A 25,012-nucleotide genomic window follows, 5' to 3' on the forward strand; every position below is an offset into this window, starting at 1 on the left:
GAATTTTAAACATGGCTGTTTATCTTCTAATAAAAAACAGCCAGTATGGATTTATAAATGATATGGATCATGAGAGGTGTATCGGTGGGAGGAGTGCAATAAAAAGGAAGCCTTAAAACCAGCCTTTGTATGCTGCGGCAAACTGAATTACTTTCACTATAACACCAGTGAAACAAAGAAATTATGATTTAAGTTGTCATGGATTTGAACATCGTCTTCCACAAGAAACGGCTTGAAACGGAAATAGCACAGGCTTAAATCAATCACACCATTGCAAATTTAATCAAGTAAAGGTACAAAATGCATCCAGTTTTCAGGAAAAAAAGAAAACATCTTTATTCAATATTTCAGTAACCTTTATGTACCTTGAAATTAAAATACATTTAAACTGACTGTACTGTAAGTATGGCAATACATACACACATATAAACATGTATGTGGTGCATTTTTCGTATGTATGCTGTATATCATTAGCAAATGTACAATACATACAGCTATGTGCAAGTTTATTCTCTGTACATGTATATGAAAAGTAAAAACTCAGATTTTTCATATCTTAATGTTATCCCTCATACTCGCATAATTGCAAGTGCACATACACGCACATTAACATGCGCACTACAACAATTAACAAAGGATTAAAGCAATTTGTTACTGTACTTTTTAGGAAATGAATTTGCATTGGCGACCTTGTAGAAGACCTACACAGCCCACAACAATTCAACAGAAACATGGTATTGTAAATAAACCGTACATCAGTATGTGCAGGTTAACTTCATCTTTGCCCTCAAGGTGCCTTTTTTTTTTTTCTTTTTTTTTTTCTGTGACTTGTACTTGACAGTGTAAAGACAGTCTTTTTGAGGTAGACTGCTCAGATTCAAGGGCAAGTTTTTATTTATTTTTTTTTGTTCTTTTTTTTTTTTGTTGTTGTTGTTGTAACTTTTTATCCACAAATGCATGACATTCAAAATGACAGGACATAAGTACTACATGTACAATATGTAGCAATGAGGTAGAAATGGTTATAAAAGAAGAAGCCAGACTATAAAACGACATAAGGATGGAATCAAAATCTTAAGCAGTTGTCAACAAAATGTAATTACAGAAACACTGGCAGATTTGGGGAAGAAAAAAAAAAAGCGCGATTCAAGTGACTGAATTGGCATCACTGTGAGACTCGATGTGCTTATCGTAGGTTCTGCTCAAGTGTTGTTTGTGTCTGTTGGACCTTTTATCACATCACCCTCAACAATGAATGACTATTTTCAATAATAACATCTATAGCATGAGAATACACACCCTATCTAAATAAATGTGTTTAATTTTTAATAAATTGTTTTTCTCATATCAGGCCTTTCTGTAAGCCTTTTTTTACTGTCTAGTTGTGATGAAAATTAAAAGCAAATGTAGCTTCTCATCCATGTGCCTCATGTTCCACTGGGCTCTGCTGCACTGTTCAGTAGACAAATTTTTTTAAAAAACGCAAATACATGACGAGACCGGTTGTTGTTGGACTGATTTCAAGTACTACTTAATTTGAGTGGAACATTTCCCCTTTTTACCATACATCTCTCTGCTAGTTCATGAACAGTCAACCTCTTAAACTCATGAAATCTGCACTTGTTAATGGCACTTAGGGCTTCTCAGCGCCTTCTTGTCAAAGACCTCGCAATGAGCAAAATTACTTGTTAAAATTCACAATCATGGACACAGAAACAATTATATTCCAGTGTGACAGTACACTGTGTGGTATGTGACATTTTCGGCTAATATTCATGTAGCATTTTTGTTAAAGATAAACAAATTAACCATGTTTCTCCTTGTACTCCAGGCAGAGGTGAGTGACTGTTCATAAACTCAAGACAGGATAAAACTGAAAAACTCCAAACACTTCACAAAACTCACACACCTCTTGAAAATATCTGACATGCTGTGATACAATAACTTAACAGTGCTGCATGAGAGTGCTATAAAACTGCTGTGTTCAAATATCAGCAGCTCACACTGTTGCATTAAAAGTCACAACTTGTTAAAACAAATCATCATGTTGAAAAGAAAGCTCTTTGACCCTGGCTTCAAGGAAAATTTCAACCAATAAACATGTCAAAATGTAATAATAAATTACATAATATTTGTGGGGAGCTCTGCAGTTGTTTAAGCTCTCTGCTCATTTCCTGAAGTTCTTCAGTTTAAGCAACAAAACCAACCAGTTTAAGATGTATTTTCCATTAATATTAACCCTTTTCTGTGTAACTGCGGGTTATTCATGTTTGAAGCTTCCAAATGGACTTTGCTGATCATGTGAAAACAAATCTGATTCCGGACCCTCTGGACGTAATGTATGTAATGTACAGTAAGTCTCACAAAAAATGCTGTACAGCATGAATGAAAACAAGAGTGACCCAAATCAATTATGAAAAGTCATTTGAAAGGACCTTCATCCCAGAAACAATGAAGAAACATAAGTGGGCATTCATATTCTACGCTGCTGTATATTCAGTAACATGGTGTATTGATTGGTTTGATCAAACTGTATGGGGTTGGGTTCACCTTTTATCAATCACTGTAACTTGTGTGCATTCAGTGAAAATGCTGCCACCCCTCTCATGACTGGAGTACATATCTATAAATATGTAAAACAAATAATGTGAAACTACGAGATGTTGCTAGCTTTCTCTGCTGCTATGTAGTTTCTCTGCTTTGTCTGGAGGCTCTGTATGCATCCTAATAGCGGTGTGGAAGAGTTCATGTGGCCAAATCAGGTGGCAGTGATCCATATGCACACTGTCCAATAAAAAAAGACCAAGTAAAACATGTGCAATAGGCAACAAACATGAAGGGACCTACTTTGAAAAACAAACACAAGGTCCTTTAGTGCCTCTGCAGTACTATACGCCTACACCTACAGTGCTATCTACTTCAGTGGCATTTTTCAATGTGCGAGTGCGTTGCTTTCCTTACTGCTCAGAGGAAGTAATACATTCAATGACATTTTTACTTGCCAATTCAGCTGTCAGTCCCGCCCTTCATTGCCAAAAACGTTGCATGGAATTGTACTGATTAATGGCAGCAATTAGTGATCAATAGCACTGTAAACACGACAGTTTTAAGTGTGAAAATGACAACATAGAGTAAAGAAGGAAAAAAAAGCCATTTTGTGTACAGTGAGATAGCCTTCCAGCTCTTAAAAAGGAATGCCACTAAATGCAATGAATGTTACAGTTATGGCCGGAGACAAACAAACCAGTTCTATTGTAAACTTTGTATTGAAAGAATGTGCACCAAACATCACCAATATGGTCACATTTGGATTTTCTATTTGACATCACAGATTGAGGGGCCAAACAAGCAATGGCAACAAGATCCACCGGTGAATGTTAGCTAATGCAGACCAAATTGTCCTAAGGCATAGTGTATCCCAAACCTGATTCAGTTGCATTCCCCTTTAAGAGCTTTATGTGGCGAGAAACAGGGTTCTTGGGAGTTATCAAAATGTAAAGCTAATAGATTTTGCACACAACAAAATATTGTTTGGTGTTCTCTCAAAAGGTTTCCGCATCATCAGGCAGAACAGGTGCTGACATTACGCTGTCTTCATGAATTTGTCTTTCAGAGATAACTAACAAACTGAGGTAGAAAGGAACTTAGGCTATACATAATCCTTAGGTTTCATTAATGATAAAACGGCAGCGGGACGGAATGAAATAGCTCGGGGCAGTTGTCTTCCTCAACCCCAAGATGTTTGTCTGCACCTTTCGAATTCCTCTCAGCTCTGCATCACCACAAGCTAAAGTAAAGAAGGTGAAGAAACCCAAATGAATGACTTGTTTTGTCTCGTAAATAAACCAGAATTACTCTCATACATTCATTGTAGGAACCTTCTCATTTCATTTTTGAGGTATTGTATATCCTTACATGGTTTGATGATGGAATTTCAAATGCCAAGCCAAATGCTCTTGTAGTATGTAGTGCTTCGACACAAGCTTATGAGGTACTATACATATCATTATCACTTTCCTGAGTTTTCAAATAGAGAACATCAAAAGAAATAATGGTAGAGTTTCACATTTATGTGAAACACTGTAAATTACTACTGTAACAATATTTTAACAACAATTACATAGTCATTTATTGTTTCGGTTGAAGTTGTAAAATAATATTTGTTTTTGTCATTTCATCTATAGTGGAGAGGCTAGTACAGCAACCAAATTCACCTTAAGTCTGCTAGAAAACAAATCACATTGTTTCAGCAAAGAAAAACATGTCAACATTACTGTAATTAAAGGATTTACACATACATAAAACCTTTGTAAGGTAATGAAGCCCAACTGTAATCATGTCAATAAATCTAATTTAGCTCAAATTAACCACAACTGTTCACAGAGAGCACGAAACAGACACGGCTGTAGAACACTGTTCTAATGGAAAAGAGAAAGCAAGTTTTTTGTCTCATTTTAAAGCTTTTTTTATATATATATTAGCACGTCACCAATGAAGATTGTGAGAAAGAAAAAAGTTAAACAGCACCACCTCAGGCACTTGATAGCAACTAAATCTCAAGATCAGCAGAATAGTATGTATATATATTTATATATGTATATGTATATACAAAAACAGGGGGCATCTTTTCCAAGTCGTTTGAGTTTTAGTGAGCACATGGCATCAGCCACATAAAGCATTTATTCAACTATACCAATGTGCGATGTCCGGACTGTCATCTTCTGTCTAAAGCCTTCAAGGACAATCCTTTAGCTGTATATTATATGTTCATGTCACCACTGTTTTTTATATTTCTTGTTCTCTGAAGGCCAAACACTTGCCTGTATTAAACTACTGGCTGTGAAGAAATTGTGTTTGATGGGTCTTTTTCATTGACTACAACCAAACATTTTATTCCACTCAGTGTACATGTCAAGTTCTTTTTGTGATATGCTGGGCTGGAATTTGCAAAACACATTGTCAAAGTCCTGGTAGGAGACCGGTCTCATCTGAGTGGGATGGATGCTTGACAGGTCAGTACCAGGAATGCCATGGAGAGGACCTACTATGGCCTCTTGACACAGCTGGGCCACATCCAGTCCTGAAAAGCCCTCTGTCCTCTGAACCAGTAGTGACATCTCTTTGTCACTAAGACAGTAGTTGTGCTGTGAGAGCAGTTGGCTGATTATCTGGTGTCGTGCTGTCCCATCAGGCAAGGGGATGAGCAGTCGCTTGGTAAAGTACCTCCGTAGGGACTCTGGGATCTCTTCAGGCTTATTGGTGGAGCAGACCACGAGGACATGGTCCTCAGTAGAGGTCAGAATACTGTCAAGCTGCATGAGGAGCTCAGCCTTGAGGCGATTCACTGGGCTGTCCTCACTGAGCTGGGCTGACAGCAGCAGGTCTACCTCTCTGATGAACACCACTGCTGGCTGACGACACCGGGCCACCAGGAAAGAAGCCTGGATGATTTTGTCCCCTTCCCCGAGCCACTTGGTCACCAGAGCTGAGCTGCTGAGTCGCAAGAAGGCAGCCCCCAGTTGGCTGGCCATGCAGTGGGCCAGCAGCGTTCTACCGGTTCCCTGAGGTCCAAATAAAAGGAGGGTCCGAGGTAATGTGGCAAGTCCACTAAACATATCTGGCCTCAAAATGGGCCATAGTATCTCCTCCTTGATGGCTGCTTTGGCCATATCCAGCCCTGCAATGTCACTCCAGTCCACTGGAGGGCCCTGCTGAAGGATCTCTGTGGTCACCATCTCCACCAGGTTGGAGTCACTGTTCTTGAGTTGTTCCTCCGCAGCATGGATGGACGAGGTAGCTGCACCAATGTCAGGCCCTGTTAGAGAGTGAGAGTGGTGCTGTCTGTGCTCTTCAGTTTGCTCGCTCATGATGGGGGATCCAAACTTGCTGTAGGGCTCACCAGTTCTGAGATCACCCACAGAGCTTTTGGTTGATCCATAGGATGGAGGAGTTAATGCTCTGCCAGAGTGTACAATAAATTTTCTTTGTTGATCAGAAGACATTGGCTGTTTGGTTGGCTTAAATGCTAAAGACGATGCCTCAGCATTCCTATCGAAGCCATTGCCCCTGTTTGAATCTGAGATACTGCTGTCTGCTATTCTGTACATTGGGCTCTGTGAAGAGCGCTGTTGGTTATAGTTGAAATTGCCAAAGCTAGAGTCCATATCTCCATGTCCACTCATGTAGAAAGCTTTTCGTTTTAATGAGTTGGATGTGCTGCCATTCAAAGGTGTTGGTGCAATTGGTGTATGATTATGGGACTGGTAGGTGTAGCCAGGCAGTGTGGAAGGAGGGATTGGTGTTGGTGCTGCAATACCGGATGGCAGATAAGCAGAAGGAGGGGGCGCTCCCCCAGGGCTATAACCAGGGCCAACACTAGTCTGAGAAGGATACCCTGTTGGAGGATAATTGTAGTTGGGAAGGTTTGGAGACCCAGCGTTGTAGCTCGGCACTAAGGTGGGGGGAGGAGGCGGGGGTGGTGGTTGTAAGAGCCCAGCACTGTGTAAAGGAGAGGGGTGTGGGGAGGGGAGGGCTGGGGTACTCTGGCCGCTGTAGCTAGAATGCAGGTAGGAGCCGTTGTAGCTGGCAGTATATTCCTGAGAGGTGAGGCCCGAATGGAGAGTAGTGGCTGTGTGGCTCCCACAGTTACTGCTGGAATAGCTCGGCTCAGACAAGCTGCTGGCCACCCCTGGGGAGCTGCCTATGCTAGCCGACACATCTGTAGGGGGTAGGGCAGCTGTCATTCCAGCTTTGCTCACAGATATAACATCTGGAGCACAGTTCATTGGGTAAATCCCCTCCTGCCAGGACTCATTCTCTGACTTTCGTCCATTCATGAGTCCAGTGGTGCTATCAGAGTAGGAACACAGCAGGGCTCTTTCGTTTGGGCCCTCTAGGATCCCAGAGTACTTCTCTGCGTATTTCTTAAGCAGATTGGAGGCAGTCAGTGCAGAGATGTCATCATTTGCCCACGCATACTGGTACGTTCGCTGTAAGTGCCCCCGGTAGGCCTCTACTTTGTGTGCTGGCGAGCGGGTAGTGGATGAGATGTCAAAGTGTTGCTCTGCCCATTGTGTGTGCTCTGGGGTCCACTGCATCTTTAGACCTAGATATTCCGTATAAGGGAGAAATATGTCAAAGTAAGCATTAAGTCATGATAAATAATCATTTAAGAATAATGTTCTAATATTTCTATAATAATAGAATGGTACATAATTCAAATACTGTGAAAACATCTATAATGCATGAATCGCCTGTTGTTTTTTCTAATTGGAGTGGAGAAATTGGGAAATTACAAAGAAAAAAGCAAGAGTTTTTCATATGATCAATGTCCAGATGTCTCATTTGGCAATCAGACAACGCTAACTGAACACACACCATGTTCAGCATGAGGACCCAGCACCTGGTTAGCGTGGTATAATCCACCCAACACAGAGCAGAATGACACAGACATTGAGGGTCAGTCTATAATCCAACTCTCATCTGAGGCATTCTGAGACAGTTTCAAATCTGCTTGGAGGAGAGCAGCAAAGCAATCTTCCTTGGCAGCGCTCTGTTGCTTTCATCACACAAACCCCTCAGCCCAGCATGAATTACATCCACATCCAGTCTGCCTACTGCTTCCTAGTCCACAGAGTGAGGGAGGGGAAGGAAAAAAAAAAAAAAACATGCTTCACTTGTCTTTTTCTCTGCAGCCTCTCTCAGCCTCTCTGTATGGCCCTAAGGGTTTGAATGACATAAATAATCAAGTTAAATCCTAAAGTCAATCTGCAAATAAAAGCCTTTACACACACTGTCATCTTTTACTCTGCATGGGATTATCAGAAGATGTACTATACCATCAAAGAATATAGACTATTAGAGAGGTTACAGCTTAAAACAATCAGAGATAGTGTGCAGAGCCTCACACATCTTCCATCAACACTAAGCTGACCAAAAGCTACATGAAAATGTGAGAAGAGATGCGTTTAACCAAACTTTCCCCTCCTATTACAGTGGTCCATGCCCTTGCTGAGCAGGCACTGCGGTGCCATACTTTCTACTTCAGTAGGTTAAGTCCATATTGCAGGATTTAGGCAACAAACAGCCACTGTCCAGAGGCAGATTACAAACGCAGTGTTTGTCTGTAGATTCCCTTCTGACTCCCTCCCAGCTATTTGCCCACCAGCCACGCTAGACACCAGGAGCTAATTAGCAGGATGATGCTGCACTAATTGTGTTAATTTACAAGGTTTTAGTCAAAGAGATCCATGCTATGGCTCACACGGTTGTCAACCATCCAAGCTAATGATTAAGAAAGAGAGCCTGAGGCAAAAAGCCCAGGCAGACAAATATGGGATTCTGTACGCTGTAGCATACAAAGGTTTGTGAACCTGCGGAAAATAGGATATATATTAAAAAACTGTGAGAAAGATAATAGAAACAATAAAATGTCTTTCATGTAAATTGAAACCTTATTTACTTAAATTGTGTAGAACTGAAGAAAATGCATGAATGACACCTCTGAGACTTAATAAGACTTCTTAAGGGGAATATTATTTTTCCAGAGCAGCTTGTCACACACCTGATGTTTTTTTTCCTCATGTTATTACCACATTGAAATACCATTTTAACAAACTGTTGAATATATTTTTTTTTCCACATTACTGCTGAGAAAAAAATCCCTTCAAAACAAACAAAACAGTATTTGGACAATAGCAACTAGCACCACATCGTCTGCCAAAAATCTCAACCATTCACAGCATTTTCTGACACGGCAGTGCAAGTATCAGGATAATGGTTTTTGTAAAATCATTCAGCAGAGTTCATTAACACTCAAGGCACATTTTGTCAATAGCAGCTTATTGAGTGAGATTCTCCTATTACTGTTAATCCTCTCTGAACAATGTGCCACTTTGTAAAATCAAAGAAGTGCTACTCGCAAAGTGTAGTTGAGATCTCTGAGCATCAGGTATTTTGTAAAATGGAAACCATCCAAGATGATTATATAAATACAGCACACTGCTAAAAACAGACTGAGAAAGACTTTCACTTTCTACAACGAAAATAACTCAAACCTGTGATTTGGATTTGTGAAACAAGACATTTTCTCTTCTGCTGGCAAAAAAAGGTCTGTTCTATTAATACAGAACCTACACGGAACAACAGGGATTCATGGATTTTTTTTAACCACGTTAAATAACACAAGAGTTTTAGCGTTACATACAATAGCAGTAGCATAATTACACATTGTTGTGTCTAAGTGTAAAATAATTCTCTTACTAAGATATTTACTATTTGAACCAGGCAGTTTCGACAAAGGTTATGGGAATGGGCAGTAAATGCATCCACACACAAACAGACATACATACACTAACACATAAATAGACACAAATGCACTCACACAAACACACACACACACACACACACACACACACACACACACACACACACGGCACATTAGCATAATGATCTTGTACTTTGGTATTACGGTAAAACGTTGTCCTTTATTCCATCTGCCTGGAAATTCAAATACAACATCCACAGGTTCCTTTGTCTTTCTTTGAAATGGTATAATTACAGAGCGCTCCATTAGTGGAATGTTTTCAGATAGCCTCGGGGCTCGAGCTCAAATTCCACTGATCAGCCACCAACAAATACAGCCTTTGTTAGACTAATGTGTTTGTCGATTCATAGATCTGAATAATCCTCTATGGTAAATTTGAGATGATGGGAGTATAGGAAAATAATCTCTTTTGTCCGACATTTATCTGATTTTTGGAGTTATCTTATAGGTCGATTCAGATCTAAATGATCACCCTGCTGAATTTGAGATTCATTTGAGAAGCAAATGTGCATTTGTCTTCATAACAGCACAAACTTGAAAGTCATGTCCTGGCATTTTATGTTATATAACGTATACTTTATAGACCATCTCACTCACATTGAACCAGGTGGAGCAGAGACGCTTTTGGCATGTGATGCCATGGTGTTATGCTATGGTGTTTAATTTCTGCTTCAGTGATCATCATCGATGAAACAGAGATGTTGACCTTTTTGGGAACTATTAATCTGGTAGCCTAGGCCGTTTTTTAAGCAAACAAGAGTGGGCCTCCACTCTGTCCATCCAATTTCCCAGTGCGTAAATTGGACCGCTGCTTGCCCAATTCTCTATTCATTACTGTGCTCCTGAAAGGAAACACAGAGGTGGCAGAGCGGTTTTCTTTTCCTCTTTCTGTGTGTGCGTGTGTGCATGTGTGCATGTGTGTGTGTGTGTGTGTGTGTGTGTTTGTGTGAGGGGGAGAGAGAGAGAGAGCGAGCAAAATGCCTTCCAGGAGGATTCCCAAGCATAAAGAGCTGGACTTTCCTTCCTCTTTTTTGGTTTGGGGGAGGGGAAGGTGGGAGGGTTGAGGGAAGTGAAAGCTGTCTTAATTGAAACGTGGCCTAATCAGACTCATTACCATTTTTACCAATTTGCACCACCAAAGATGCTTATTAGGTAACTGTGTTTAATAAGCCGCTCTTTAGAAAACTAACTGTAATGAGCTCTTTAAAGTCAGACTTGAGCGTGATTATGCACTGGAAGTGTTTTGCAGAGCCGAAGCAGACTGGTACGTTTAGTCATGTACAATGTCATAATTAAGCTGCACAAACTCCACACTTCACACCACACAATAGTCCCAGCTGAGGCAGTAGACATGCTGAAAAGTATTTATAATTACTGATCATTACAACCCTGGGATTTTCATCGCTGGACGTAAACATAATTATGGGAGCTTTTGCTTTTATTCTGCACACACAGACCACTCTACTTGACAAGCGTGCAAATATTGCCGACAGACAGTAATTACGTTTATAAATAAAAACAAGCTCATATTCATATTCAAATCCACCGGAGATATTCTAAGTAGGGGTGGGGCAAAACATTCTAATACAATGTGAAATGGTAATCGGTATGGCTACAGTCCCATTCATCTCACATATCAAGTTAAGACTATTTAAACTCAATTTAGAGCTCCATGTGGCAGTAATTCCAATCTTTAGATGGCAGGGTGCCATTTAACCCCTCATTTAGAAAAGATATGCCTTCCTCAGTCACCGTCCTTTCCAGGGCTACTGCCCATACATTTCACAGTCTGACCACCCATGGCAGCAAATTACTACATGTCTGCACACTATCAAAGTCCACCGATCCCAGTGGATTCTATACTAATCCCACCACAGAAGGTGGAAAATGACTGTACAAGCGTTCACTTACAGTATGTTTATTGTAGCTGACCTGCCTGGCAGGCAGACAACTTCCTGTGATGGGACCTCTTTGTGATCATAATAATACTCATGATACAGCAAGAAAGTGAGTGAGATGGTTATTGTGACAGAGCTCTTGTCACTTCCTTTTAGGGTAACACTTAATATTAAGGTACACCTATTCAACGTTTACTAGCTGCTTATTAGCATGTTGGCTCTTTATTAGTTATTATAAAGCACTTGTTAATGTATTATTCTGCATGACCATATTCTACAACTTCTAGGCCATTAACTAAGAACTTTCCTTCAATAACCTCCTAATTACTGCCTACTGATAGTAAGTAAAGATGTTGTTGTACATGACCAAGCATATGAGACATCCACTAATGATTATATTGGTGAACAATAAATCAGAATTGATCAATCTGATAAAATATTAGATTCAAGATGACATAAAATGCTAGATGTTAGGTTTCCTTTTTTCAATTTGTCCATTCATCGATGTAATCAATCATATATTACTTGATACGTGACAGAAAATAATTAAATTAATTGTCTCTGCCAGGCGTATGTTGTGGGCTAACCTTGCATACCCCAGCCTAATATTTTTGGGGCACATTTATGACTGTATGCTCAAGGACCACTCGTGGTTGCTGTGATTCACAATTTTTGAAAAACCTATTTTATTGACCGCTCTATTTTATACCGCCATTGACTGCTGACTCCTCGCTCCTCTTAACCGGCCGGTACTGGGGGCCACAAGTGATCAACAACTGCTTCACCCACAGGCCCCCCAGGCACACCTGGCTGGGATCTGCACTCTAGTGAGTGCACTCTTCTACTTATCATTGAGTTTATGAATAATTTTATGTTAATGGTGAATCTTTATGTCAAAAATAATGACAAACTGTGCATTTGTTCACATGGCAGCATACTAAGTAACATCCAATGATGTAATGAGGAGACATGACAGTGATAAAGTGATATGAAGAATTTGTTAAATTATGATAACCCTTCCTCAGACGTGTGTGCAGACCTCTGATTTGTGTCTGCAGTGTTAATCCTTGATATTATCACACAATGAATGTCCTGTTTTTCTTAATGGTGTTTTTTAAGCAATAGTCTGTACATTCCATAAAGATTTTTGTTCATTGCTTCCCACCTGCAAACACTACCAACTGTGTTCCTTAAAACACATCCAAAATGGAGGCGCCGCTACCAGGCACTAAATTCCAGTGTCTGTGGTGGCCATAATTACAAATAGGTGGCTTTGCACACGAAATCACACAAAACAGCCACATTACTCAACGCATTAGCAGGTGAATGTAGCTGGTTTCTATTCAGTACAACTATATTTCAGAGACCCAGAAGACCACAAGAGATCTTCTGCACCCAGACCCTCTAATAATGAAACGCGGTGAGGAAGTTATCACAGCAGTATGAAGTGGTGGATTCACCACTTCTAATCACCATTAGTAAACCTGCATTCAAGTTCTATGCTAAATTAATTAGTTAATTAATTAACTAACACCTCTGTTACGCTGCTGTCATATATGCAATTAGAAATGTCATCAACCACGGGCAATTTTCCTGTTTCCAACACATGTACTCTCAAATAATACACACAGCCACGAAACAAAAAGTCACAAAATAAATGCAGCACCAGACTAAAAGCCTTGTATCCTTGTATAACCTTGTATATCATCACATAGGGTTGAGGCGGATGGTTTCTGCAGCTGCATCTAAAACTGGCGGCATGAAATCAGTTTGGTAGTTAAACTGACTCAAATGGTCAAAATCACTCCTTCATTTGCTCACCATCTTTCTCTATATAGCTGCAACCAAACTGAATGCCATTCTGCCAAGAAGACGATTCACTGCCACAGGGTTTCACCTCTGAGTAAAAGTATAAATCCTCAGCAAATAACACCTGTTTTATCTGCAGCTACAGTAAATGTGCTCCTGCAGCTTGCGTTATACAGGTCTTGTGTTTGTGTTATACAGAAGATGGTGGTCATGAAAAAAGAACAACAAAGCCCGCTGCTCTTACAGTGAGTCGAAAAGATTCCTAAAACTGTATTGATCTACAGAGCAGCGCATTATTTCAGCAGCAGCCGGTAACAGAATAAAACTGTTTGCTGGCACGGGGCTGCTGCTGATTTGAATAATTCATCTGAAATGTAATGAGAAGATGTAAATGTTCCCACTCAGAAATCATCCCATAATTTCACTGTACAAATGTCCACTTTGGATTTTAAACGTCTTAGAAAGACGCAGTACATTACTGAGTACTGTGTAGATGTTTTGGTAATCAGAGCTGTAATAAGAAAAATACTCTGGAGTGCAGACGATACACAGAAACTCCTGAAGTTGTTGAAGTTTATTGTAATGAACATGGGCACTGTAGTTTATTTTCAGTCAATCCCACATAAACTCTGCTGCTGCTGTAAATACTTACTCATGTGCCACATGTCTATTAACAGGCAGCTGAAAATAGTCCCAGACAAAATAAGTATTTAATCCTGTTTGAGAAATGTTAAAATCTACAGAGCCCAGCTGTTTTAGGACATTAGTGAGCCTTTTCTTTAAAATTAAATGATATATTCTTCAGGATCTTCAGGAATGAATGGGCTTTTGGCTGAGTGGCACAAACAGGGTATTGAGCGATGGATTAAGGCTATTTGCTTTGTTCTTTTCATGGGATTTGTTGACAATAGGAAAACGTGCGTGCGCAGCTGCTTTACTCCATTTATTCACAGTGACGGAGACACAGAGGAATACACGCAAGATCATTTATGTTTTGTTGTTGCGTGTGAATTTTCCAGATCCTACAACTTCACACAGTGCAGTAACTCATTTGGATCTGTTGACCAGCTTCCACAGCATATACGTCTAATTAAAGCTCACTGGTTTGGACAGCAATATGGTAGAAGAAGCCAACTTGTGCAAAATATGTTCATACTTTTCTTTCTATATGGCAAACTTTATAGTGATTCTCAGTGAATATACCCAGATATTGAAAACTTCAATTTGATAACATAATGCATTCTTTTCTACATACCCTGGATATTCTCACGTCCCATGGGTTTTTGGGCTGAGCTGATGATAAACTCTTTTGGCTTGAGGGGAACATGTATTTCTCATTTTTTCTCTGTAATACAGTAAATCGTGAGGTTGAGAGATTCTCTGAGCTGTCATTTCTCTGTCTCAGTGATGCTAATTAAACCATGACTCTTCAGGCCAAGAGGCCCCTGAGGCTACATCTTCCATTACTACCCTAAGTATAGCTAAATCCACACACATTCTAAACTAACAGCCCTCCACACACAAGTAGAACTTGTACACTGAATAAAATAAGACAATTATAGGAGACAGGCTTCATAGAGTTCTGTAGTGCATAATACTGATGAATACTCAAATGGCTTGTTAGTTAGAAGAACACAGTCATTGATCTCAAGCACTTGGTAAAACTTGTTTCATATGTACAGTACAGGCAGTGGTTTTGCGAGCCTCTATGAACTTGGCTACTCTGCCTCTCAAGGGATCACTTACACACTTCAAAAGAGAAGAGAGGCAGATTGTGACCTTGCTACATGAAGGCTCATTGACCAAAAGCTATTCACTAACATCTTCACTCCCCAAAGTCCTGTTACTCCAAGGAAGAATCCAATGAAAGAGACACAGGCCGTCAGGGGAAACAAAAAACGCAAACAAGAAAATTTTGGTCAGATTTTCAGGATTTTTATCACATCGATCACATCTTGACTTTTAGTGTAAAGCAGCATTGTTTGATGGCACCATGCAGGAGCCAGTCATCTGATTTTCAAACCAGCAGGCCAAACCCCTTTGGATATTAAGTGATTATCTTGTTCACTGGTCCGATTCACAACAGTGATTACTTCACACTTCCAACCATTAGACTTTACAGCCATGTTAACCTGGTTAAGACAGGAAGCAAATCACATTGTAAAAAAAATCTCATTCTTCACAGTGTGATCTTCAGACACAAATCACAATGAAATGTGTTTATCTTATCTGGTAATTACTGTTTCATTATTTTTATTAATAATAATGATAATAATAATAATAATGTTTTTTTCCAGTTTAAGTCTGACATATTTAAATCTGCTGGCCGTAGTGTCCGGTGAAAATAATTGCCCAGTTAGATGTCAAAATATCCTGGCTCTAAATGCTGTTTTCCCCCCACTGCTTCTCTGATGTCTGCCCTCTCTCTCGCTCCTCTTCCGTTATTTTCACATCTTACTCAGTGAATTAAGGGTTTATTTCTACCAAACCAGAGTTGGTGGTGATTGTTAGAACAGCAGAAAGATGAACCATCAAGGTTTTGGTGATTTTTATTTTGATTCAGTTTAAATTAATGTGTTTTGCTTTGATAAAATTACTGTTTTTGTAAATGGAGTCTGGTGGCCTTGGTGAGAGTGATAGCGGCTGTTTCTGGTTAAACAAAAAGGGTCTTACTCTCTAACAAAAAGGTCTATCTTTATGGATCCTTTCCATAGTGTCAGACACTTAGAATAGCAATCTGAGCCTGTCAGTGGCAAAAACAAACACTTTCAGCGGACGTACATTGACAGTGCACAAACGCCCAGAAGGATTACATTGCAGCCTGTTTCGTGGCTGCCGGCCGCAGTGCCCTCGCTCAATACTGGACCAATTTCAAAAATTGTTGTACCCGTTAGTCTCTTAGACACAAAAACATGGGAAAATAGGCTCCATAAACATAGATAATATTTGACCAGAATTTCACTCATTGAAATCTTTCAGGACATGTGGACCAGTACCGATTCCAACCCTGGAGGGGGATTTTTATTTATTTATTTATTTATTTTTGACAAACAGTTAGTTGCACAGCCAGTGGTATTACCTCAGGCTCAGATCACAGAGAAACTGCTGTTCTGTTTAGAACTGTTGATACGCCAACGTTTAAATGGAGTTACATGGAAGACTTTTAGTTTAAAACACACAAAAAATTACCAAAGTTATCAACAAAGTAAGAAGAAATAATGGTTTTGGCATTACTTCAAAGACGTCTATGTATTGTATTGTAGAGATATCTACTTAATTTGGTGTGCTAACCAGGTAGCCCCGTTCTGTACTGTCTCGTAATACCACTTTGTACTTCAAGAGGCGATAGTGAGTCACAGTAGCATCCAGTCTGCCCTCAGTCCAACATGAGAAGATGAAGAAGTAGCGCTGCCCTGTTAGCGTATTATTCTAACCTCTTGTCGATCACATTGAAGGCATTGCGCCCCATTAGTCAATGAATAGAAAAGTAAACTCAACAATGGCTGAAGCTCTTGGCAAGCGACCATTATCACCACCACCACTCGCTCTGTTTGGCGGCAAAGAAAGAAGTCATGCAAATTGGAGCAAAACAAGAGTTAAGATTACTAGTAGTGCTGCCCACCACTGGAGACATCTCTTCAAAGTAAAGGGATGAAGTTTGATGCTGAACTCATAACATTTCGTCTTTAAGTGAGTAAAGAGCTGTTCATGCTAACACTGGCTGTTTAGCGATAGCTTATAAAAGTAGCTAATTGTATCACGTTACTGACAGTGTTGTTATGTTTTCTCAGTTTGCAGTTTCTTGTTGATACACAGTTCAGACCAGTTAAATTAGCTATGGGAGGGACTGTGCTTTTCCATTTACAATAAAAATACAGCAACACATCTGTGCTTTGACCAGATGCTAAAGGCAAATATATGCAATGAAAAACAAGTGACAACACAGAGGAGCGTTTGCTCTTCTTTTCTCTATGACAGAAACATCGCACAGACCACTGTTAGCTCATCTCTCCTGTATGTTGAAAGAAGTCAAATGACATTCAGCGAGGAAAAATAAAGATTTCTTCGAATTAGCCTAAAATCGTTGCGCAGAGTATAGAAATCAATGCACATGTGGGGTTCAAAAGCTAATTTTGTTTTGTATACACATGGAAAGCCAGGGCCATCTATCGTTCTATTTACTGTTTCCTTACACGTTAAACTGATGAAAAGTTTAAATTGAACTCTAATTGAAAATACCCAAGTGAACAGAAAAGGGATGTTTGCCTGTAACCACTGCCAGCTTTTCTCTGAAGCATTCTGAAGCATTCTGCGGTATTGACTGCAAGTCTCAAAGAAGGTCACTTCTCCAACACAGGCCAGACAAAAGGTGAAATGAGACAACTGAAGCAATCTTAGGTCAATATGAAATAGAAATCTCTCAGCTATACTGTAATAAAGTTACTGAAGTGAAGTAGTGAAGCCATAAAGGGGAACTTTTACAAGGAAAGAGCTGTCTAGGAGATTGGTTCGCCCACTGGCAAACAATGGCTTCTAAGAGCTAAGGTGGCATGGTCAGTGCAGCTCCATGGTGCTGAATTACAGCATTTGCTTTCAAAAGTAAGTTTGGTTTTACAGGGAATTTAATATTACTGATTTTTATGTATGTGACAAAAAGCATTGCAGTTGAAAAGAGTGTAAAAATCCTGATACGTTCTTAAATTTTCCTTGAATATCTCATTCATGTATTTTCTACCTGTTGTTTGCGCACTTAATCTCATCTATGTGTATTTATGCTTGGACTGTAAAAGCAGATCATATGCTGATATTTTAGATATTTTGTGCAGCATTTTATGCAAATTTTTTGTGATCGTGGATAACATGGACACTGAAGTCACTCACAAAACAGAAAAATAGCCACGTGCGTGAGTAGGAACTAAGTGAGGTATTTATTATGAGAAATTTCTGAAGTATGCTCCTGCCAGCAATCATCACATAGCTTGATAGAAGTAGAATCAACTCCAAGCTTATTCAGTTACATGAAATTATGTGCAGAGAGCAAATCACCTGTTGACTGATATGCAGAGATACTGAGCAAACCTGCTGTGCGGCGGGGTTGTTGTCATCATTGTGGTGATTGTGACAGCAGGTGTTACAAGTAGTGTCAGTAGCTGCTGCACAGAAGATGATCACATCAAGGTGCCATGAAATTGTTTTGACAGAAGGTTTTTCTTCAGTGGTTTAATATGTTTCAGTGTGCAACACTAAAATCTGTCGTTAGGATTTGGTTGGAACTTATATAAAACATTTTGAATATCTAAACTCATGCTACTGTTGCCATATCTCCAGGTTTTCTATTAGGGGATGGAGTGGACTTACAGTCATATTTAATAATGACATTTTTAGATCAACTTAACATGATATTAAGGATGCACTTTTATTATGAAAATATGTGGAAATGCAATTTTTGCAAGTATTTTGTAGAATATTACACTACGGAACCTTTAAAGATAAGCCAAATACATAATAGTCCATATCATTTTGTGTAATTTGTATCATTGCTAGTATAAACACTAAACACGAGTGTAGCCTCCAGCTCCACCGTGTCATCTAAATTGACTTACTAAAAAATAATCAGTCAAAAGCCGGAGCTGTGTGTGTGTGTGTGTGTGGTTGCTACTGGCCCAAACTAAATATTCTACACTGGAAATACTGACCTATCATTAGAAAAGTAAACTGAAATATATGAATTATTTACAAATATATCTCTTTTGTGTGAATCAGTGTGCATGTTGTAGCAGGGCACTGTAATTGTTTTAGTAATCTGTATAAATAGCAGAGTTGTCTGTTGAAGACGACTGTATGAAGCAGGTGGATGAGAGAGTGGCAGCCTTCAAAGAGTTTAGTGCTTTGATAGAAACGAGGGAAGAAACCAAGAAGGGCCGTGCATTGAAAATTATTCCTTAGTAGATTATGAAATGAAGGAACGAAAAAAGGTTCATCTGTGGCAAAACGTGAAATATAAATGAGATAATTAATAGAAATTGAGAGGTAGGCATTTCAAATATTTCTACATTCGCTTTGTTGAACTAACACCTTTCTAGTGTTATAAATCCGATCCTCAGTATGGAGGAATTTTACACCATAAAGCAGAAAATAAAATAAAATAAGCGGATACAAACAAACACATTTCACTAAGCTGACCTCAATATGCAGTTCTTTATGCAGTTTAGAGTAATGATTGTTCTACATTGTGCTGCATTTGCATGTTCAGAGTTCAACCAATTAAAAGCTAATTAATTAGACACAATTCTATTAAGAAACAAATCCCACTCATCAATATACACAACATAGGGTCAGCCATTGCTCAAATGCGAATTGGCTCTTTGCACCACATAGACGAGAGAAAAGCACAATAGCACTATTGGAGCTCACAATAAACAGTTTGGCACCGATATATTTGATAGAGCACGAACTCATCAGTGCTGATAGATTTTACTTCCCTGGATAGAAAGCAGGACCAGGAGGTGTCACTCCCAGATACAGTGCAGCTTTCTCTCAAACGGTCACTATTAGGAAAATGGCCAGGTGTTCACTATCACAACTCACTAATGCTCATATGTTACTAAACACACACAATACTGCAATCATACCCAACTCTAATTACTGCTCATCTCCATGGAGGAAACAAATGTCTGCTTGTAATCCTGCATTCAAGCTTTGTTGTCAGAATTATGAAGTGATTATAACTGTGAATCCTGCGCTGCCTCTACAAAACACTAAAAACAGAAAGAGATCGAAACTTGACTGCATCCGTTTGAATTTATATCTTCTGCTGCTTAAAAAAATATATTCTACGGCAGAACTGAACAAGAATTTACACATGTAGTTATATTGTTTCTTTCAGTTTAAGTTTGCATTTTGCTCTGATTGGTGACCTTTCATTGCATCCTTTCCAGCTATTGACTTCTTGCCTGTCTTTCCAGGTAACACTAGTGTCAAGGAGTTTGTGCTCTGAAATAATGATTAGTTTTGGTGTGGTTTACTGCAGTTTTCAAGCTTTGTTTCACTGCCTGTTCCTTCTACGAGTTTATGGCCATTACAGTCTGAATTTAAACCACTATAAAAACGAGTATATCAGCATCCAAATCACATCTAATAATATTCACTTACACTGTGTATGTTAGATGCAAACCGGAGTTGTAGTTTAAATTTAGCCGTAGTGTCCTGGAAACACTATTAGGTAAACTGTTGAGCTAAACAAGATTTTTAACAGCTCTTTGTGACCAAAATAGTAATGAGCGTAATATCAGAGGCGCTTCATGGCCTATAATTGCAAGGCTTGGATGAAATCTTTCAAAAAGCTTGCTCGATTCTTCACTGCACACTGGTTGGATATCTATCGTCCGTGTGCCAGCTTTCCGTCCATTTCAATGAATGCTTAAAAGAGGAAAGTCGGCAAATGGCCTGCTGGCTGAAATATGCAATAAAAAAAAAAAACAACTACTCCACAGTTTATTTGTTATGTTTCGCCTCTCTTACAGGTTATGTGCATACTGTTAAATAAATCTGCCTCTGGCTAGTGCGAGATCCCTTGATGAATTGTGAACAGCCGACAGTGAAGAGTCTAAGTATGCTGGTCCACTTTGTACAAGGCAATTCGTACAGCCTTGCTCATTTGGGTATGCATGAAATAACAATATCCTACTGGGAGCATTCTGAGTTTCAAACGTTTGGGGTCAACTACACGAGCAGATTCCACATGTGCAGCCCGTGGCCACTGAGGTCTGGAATCTACCTCCCTCCTGGCTGGGTGACGTTGCATGTTCTATTTCCAGACCGAGGGTTGAAGTGAGGCTGCAGGGAGTGTAACACTGACCCACATGACCTGTGGCCTAGAAAAGCTGCCTGAAGCTCTGCACACTAAAAACTCCTCACTCCTTTGCTACAGCCTTTCAAAGGAAAACAAAACCTTTGCGCATAGCATGTGTCTTTTCATGCCAAATGATTTGCATCCTTTTTATTCACATCTTTGACTTGTTGTCAATGTATTCCGTGCTGTTGTGGAGCCTGATGCTCACTCTCAGAAGTCTCGAGTGGGAAGAGAGAAAGGAAGTCGAAGAGGCAAAACTGCTTTACTTTCAGGCCCAGTGTCTACAGGCCACATGTCTCCAGTCATCTGTCACTAGTTTACATACATACTATGACACTTCCTCTCTCTGTGGGAACCCGTTGTCACCACTTGGCCGCCAGCAGAGGCTGACTGGGTGCTAGATGGGTCTCCCCCAGGTACCTCTAGGGAGCCACTTTAGGCATAGCTGACAGACTGACAGGAACACGCACACACACACAAGCAGGCACACACATACAGTCCGTCCTTTGCCCAAGCACTCCCTCCTCCTACAGTACGCCAGCTCAAATGCTCCCAAGGCATGGCACACTTTGCATAAAGCAGTGACTTTGCTCTACATCAGTTTTTTTTTTTTTTTTTTTTTTCAGACGCAAAATTATTTTTCACCCCTCTAGCCTCTACATGCTACATGGAAGTTTTGAAATGAATAATGGAAACAACAGAGCTGAAGACTCATGGGATCCATTTAAAGATGTGGGAGAGGCGATGCAGTCAGGGTTTGGACTGCAGAAACATCACGCTCCAAGTAAATGAATCTACTATTGTTCTGTGCAGTATAGAAATGCTGCTATAAAACCTGTGCAGGCTGATTAGTGCCAACAGTGACATAATGTTAATACATTTTCCTCTAAATCAGGGGAACATTAAGAGGAAAAATACAACAATAAAAATATACTTTCAGTTTTTATTTCACTTTGGGAAAGAAATGATCTGTCAGCAACAACCAGTTCAACTTGAAACCAATCTGTACACTTCGTAGTTGTGCAGATGTAATGCGAAATTGCGCGCTGGAATCATAGCGTTTTAAACAGAACATGAGCTTTTGTTTAGTGCACACAACATCCTAGACAGCGCGACTTGACAAATGGCTTTATTTCCTTTGCTATGTTTAGCGTTTCTCAGCAAAACCTACGTTTGGTATTTCCACCTTGCCTCCCCAGATACTTAAAGTGGAAGTGAGCGAGCGAGCATGGGGCAAACCACTGTAACAGCTATTTTAGACCATGCAAAGTCAACACGACTCCCTGAGGTGATTTCCTGATAATGAACACAAAAGAAGTGTCAGCCCTCATAAAGCTCCATGATGATGCTGAACTCTTGAGCGCTCTTTTTTTTTTCTTTGGCACTCTTATTTTCCTGATTTAAATTAATCTAATTCCGTGTGGACTCTAAGAGGGACTGTCAAATAGGCCACATGCCAGACAACAAGACTTGTGGTGACGATTCACTTACACCATGCAAGTGAGACTCTAGAAAAAAAAAAAAGAAAAAGAAACAGCTTTATGAATTTAAATAGTCTTCATGTATTATCTACCAGTAATCAAAACACAAACATTTTCGTATTGTTATGCATTTTATTATTTTTGCATAGAGCTGTTGAGAGTCACAGGTTCACCTCCATCCCTGATGACTTTATGCAGGTAGCTAACGCAACACCTTACACTCCAATAACTTGGGCACTAAAACAACAATACATAACATCACTGACTGTCCCCAAATATCCAGTGGCCCTGCCTCACTTCTGCACACACTGCTGTGGTCACAGTGTCACTGCAGACACCCGCTGCCTTGCCGCAGCCTGACACCCTAAACCTCCATGGTGGTGCATACTCACCCTTCTATCCCCTCTTCCCTCCACTCCCCGCTCATCCTCACCTCCCTCCTCTCCACACCATCAGGCAGACCTCAACCCATCCTCTCCCCGTCCCTGGCACTCAAGGCTCCCTCTGCCAGCACCTGGCACAAAGCCAACCTGTCAGCCACCCGACTCCACGGAGGATGAATGAATCGCTGAGAACTTTGCGAAAACCACTGATGGCTCACATCTCGTCTGATCATCGTTTTAGCTAATTGTCTCAGATATCAATTTGAGACAATTAGCATGGGATGTGATGAATGGGACAATGGAAAACAGTCAATAGATGAACTTTCACATTCAAAGCAAACCCTTCCGTGCTCTTGAATATAAATATCAAAGTTAATTGAGGCATGCATTTCAATACATGAATTATAAGACTATTATACTGTCATACAATGAGAACAGAAAATGGTTGACATACGGTGTTATTCTATGAGACCAATTCATTCAAAATCTAATTTTACTCTTAAAGTAACATATGTTATCTCTTATTAAATTTAGAAGAAGCTTCAATTTTGGAGAATCAAAGCAGTGGGATCACACACTCTTGTCTTTATCTTAATTAAGGGGTTATATTGATTATGACAGGTCAGCATCAAGACAAATTTGAGAGTTTGAATAAAACAAGTACATTTCAAACACCTTCTTCTTAGATTTACATATAATGAAGCTGATATACACGGTGTGGTGAAAAAGTACTTAACGGCTCTCCAGTTGCATGGGTTTTTCAGTCTGGCTAGAATGGCGGCCTCGACTGCGAGATTAGTCAGACACTGTTTTGTGAGAACACAAGAGGAATTTCAATACAGCAAAATATTGAGTTTTCTCTTATCCTCTTGTGAAACGCTTGCTGCTCTCTCACAATACTCTAGAAACTCCCCAACAGCACGCAATAAAAAAAAAAAAAAAAAAAAAAAAAAACACCTTGGAAGAAGGACAGGAAAAAACACCTCTCTTAACCAAGGTTATTCAATGATAAGCAACAGTGCTCAGGCACACAATGACGGCTCAAAGTGCCAGCTATTTTCAAAAGCCATGTAATTGTAGATTTTGTTAATCATAGTCCTTGAGGGTTGAATATCCACAGCCTGAGAGCAACAGTAAATAATCTGACTAAAGACATAATTTAAAGATATGGAAGCAGATTCAGTCATAAGGACTGTATGTAGTATGCATTCTAATGGATAAAGCCACTCCATTCAGACCTCATTCATAAAGCAACCTACAGTACAGATAATGCTCTCAGCCACAATAATACATTATAAGTCATTTTAAGGGGATGTAAAGCAGGCTGCATTAACAAGACAAGAACTGTGGAAAATCTTTTTTTTTTTTTTTTTTTTTTTTTTTTCTGTGACATGCACACACATGCTGCAAAGAAGATGTCCAGTCTTTTTGGCCACTAACGAAAAAAAAAAAAATCACAAATTTAGCATGTCTAATTAAAATGTAAACAGTGTAATGAGGACATCAGTGATTTAGGCAAACGTCTCTCTGGCTGCCACTGGGGGTATGATAATTACAGAGGCAAATCTATGAATGCACATGAATCTCCTACAAGTCCAGATTAAAAGCCTTAGTGCTAAACCTAGTTTAGTACACCTGGGGGTTGTCTATTCTAGCCAATCCCCAACAGGCTCGGAGCTGCCTCGTCTCCTTATGAGTGCAGAGACACCTCGTGTGAAACAAAGCCTCTGTTTCACTGTGTTGAAACGAGGAGAACAAGGAAGGCAACAAATGCTACACTAAATAATATGTCTGGCAGATATGGCCTGAATAAGCCAGCCTTACAACATGACTCATGGACGTGTTTCTGTCATAATCATACATTTAGGAAACCTTAAGTTCTATAAGCACATTGTGCATTATGGTATGGATCATGCTGACATTATAGGATGTATGTGTGAAAGATTAGCCTCTTAAAAAAAAAGAAATAGAAAGAGAATGAGGCACTGAGTCCTCCTCAAACTGCTCTGAGAGAAAAAAAAAACATACACAAAGAGAAACGGACACACACACACACACACACACACACACACACACAATATCCCATATAAACACGTGCATGCACATGATCCCTTAAATAGACATATGGTAAAATACATGCCACAATGCAACCAGAGAAATCGATGGAGTGGTTTGAATTGCAGGGCTGCAGTGAAACCACAAGTCTAAATGATTCCTTACATGCAAGCTGTGCTGTTTTATCCACTAGAATCTGTTAAACTAAA

At 39.7% G+C, this 25,012-nt stretch overlaps 1 protein-coding gene across 2 annotated transcripts in view; it reads right to left on the reverse strand.

Annotated features, from left to right (window-relative positions):
* Positions 1 to 259: 259 nt before the first annotated feature.
* The window catches only part of fign (fidgetin), a 29,368-nt gene continuing 4,615 nt past the window's right edge, over positions 260 to 25,012 (reverse strand). For both annotated transcript variants that reach the window (XM_076747704.1, XM_076747706.1), the window contains one exon: positions 260 to 7,105. In XM_076747704.1, the coding sequence (XP_076603819.1) occupies positions 4,869 to 7,105 (2,237 nt within the window). In that variant the 3' untranslated portion in view covers positions 260 to 4,868. The remainder of the gene's footprint in view (positions 7,106 to 25,012) is intronic.

This window comes from Chaetodon auriga, chromosome 13 (genome assembly GCF_051107435.1).
Source record: "Chaetodon auriga isolate fChaAug3 chromosome 13, fChaAug3.hap1, whole genome shotgun sequence".
In the NCBI taxonomy this organism is placed as follows: domain Eukaryota; kingdom Metazoa; phylum Chordata; class Actinopteri; order Chaetodontiformes; family Chaetodontidae; genus Chaetodon; species Chaetodon auriga.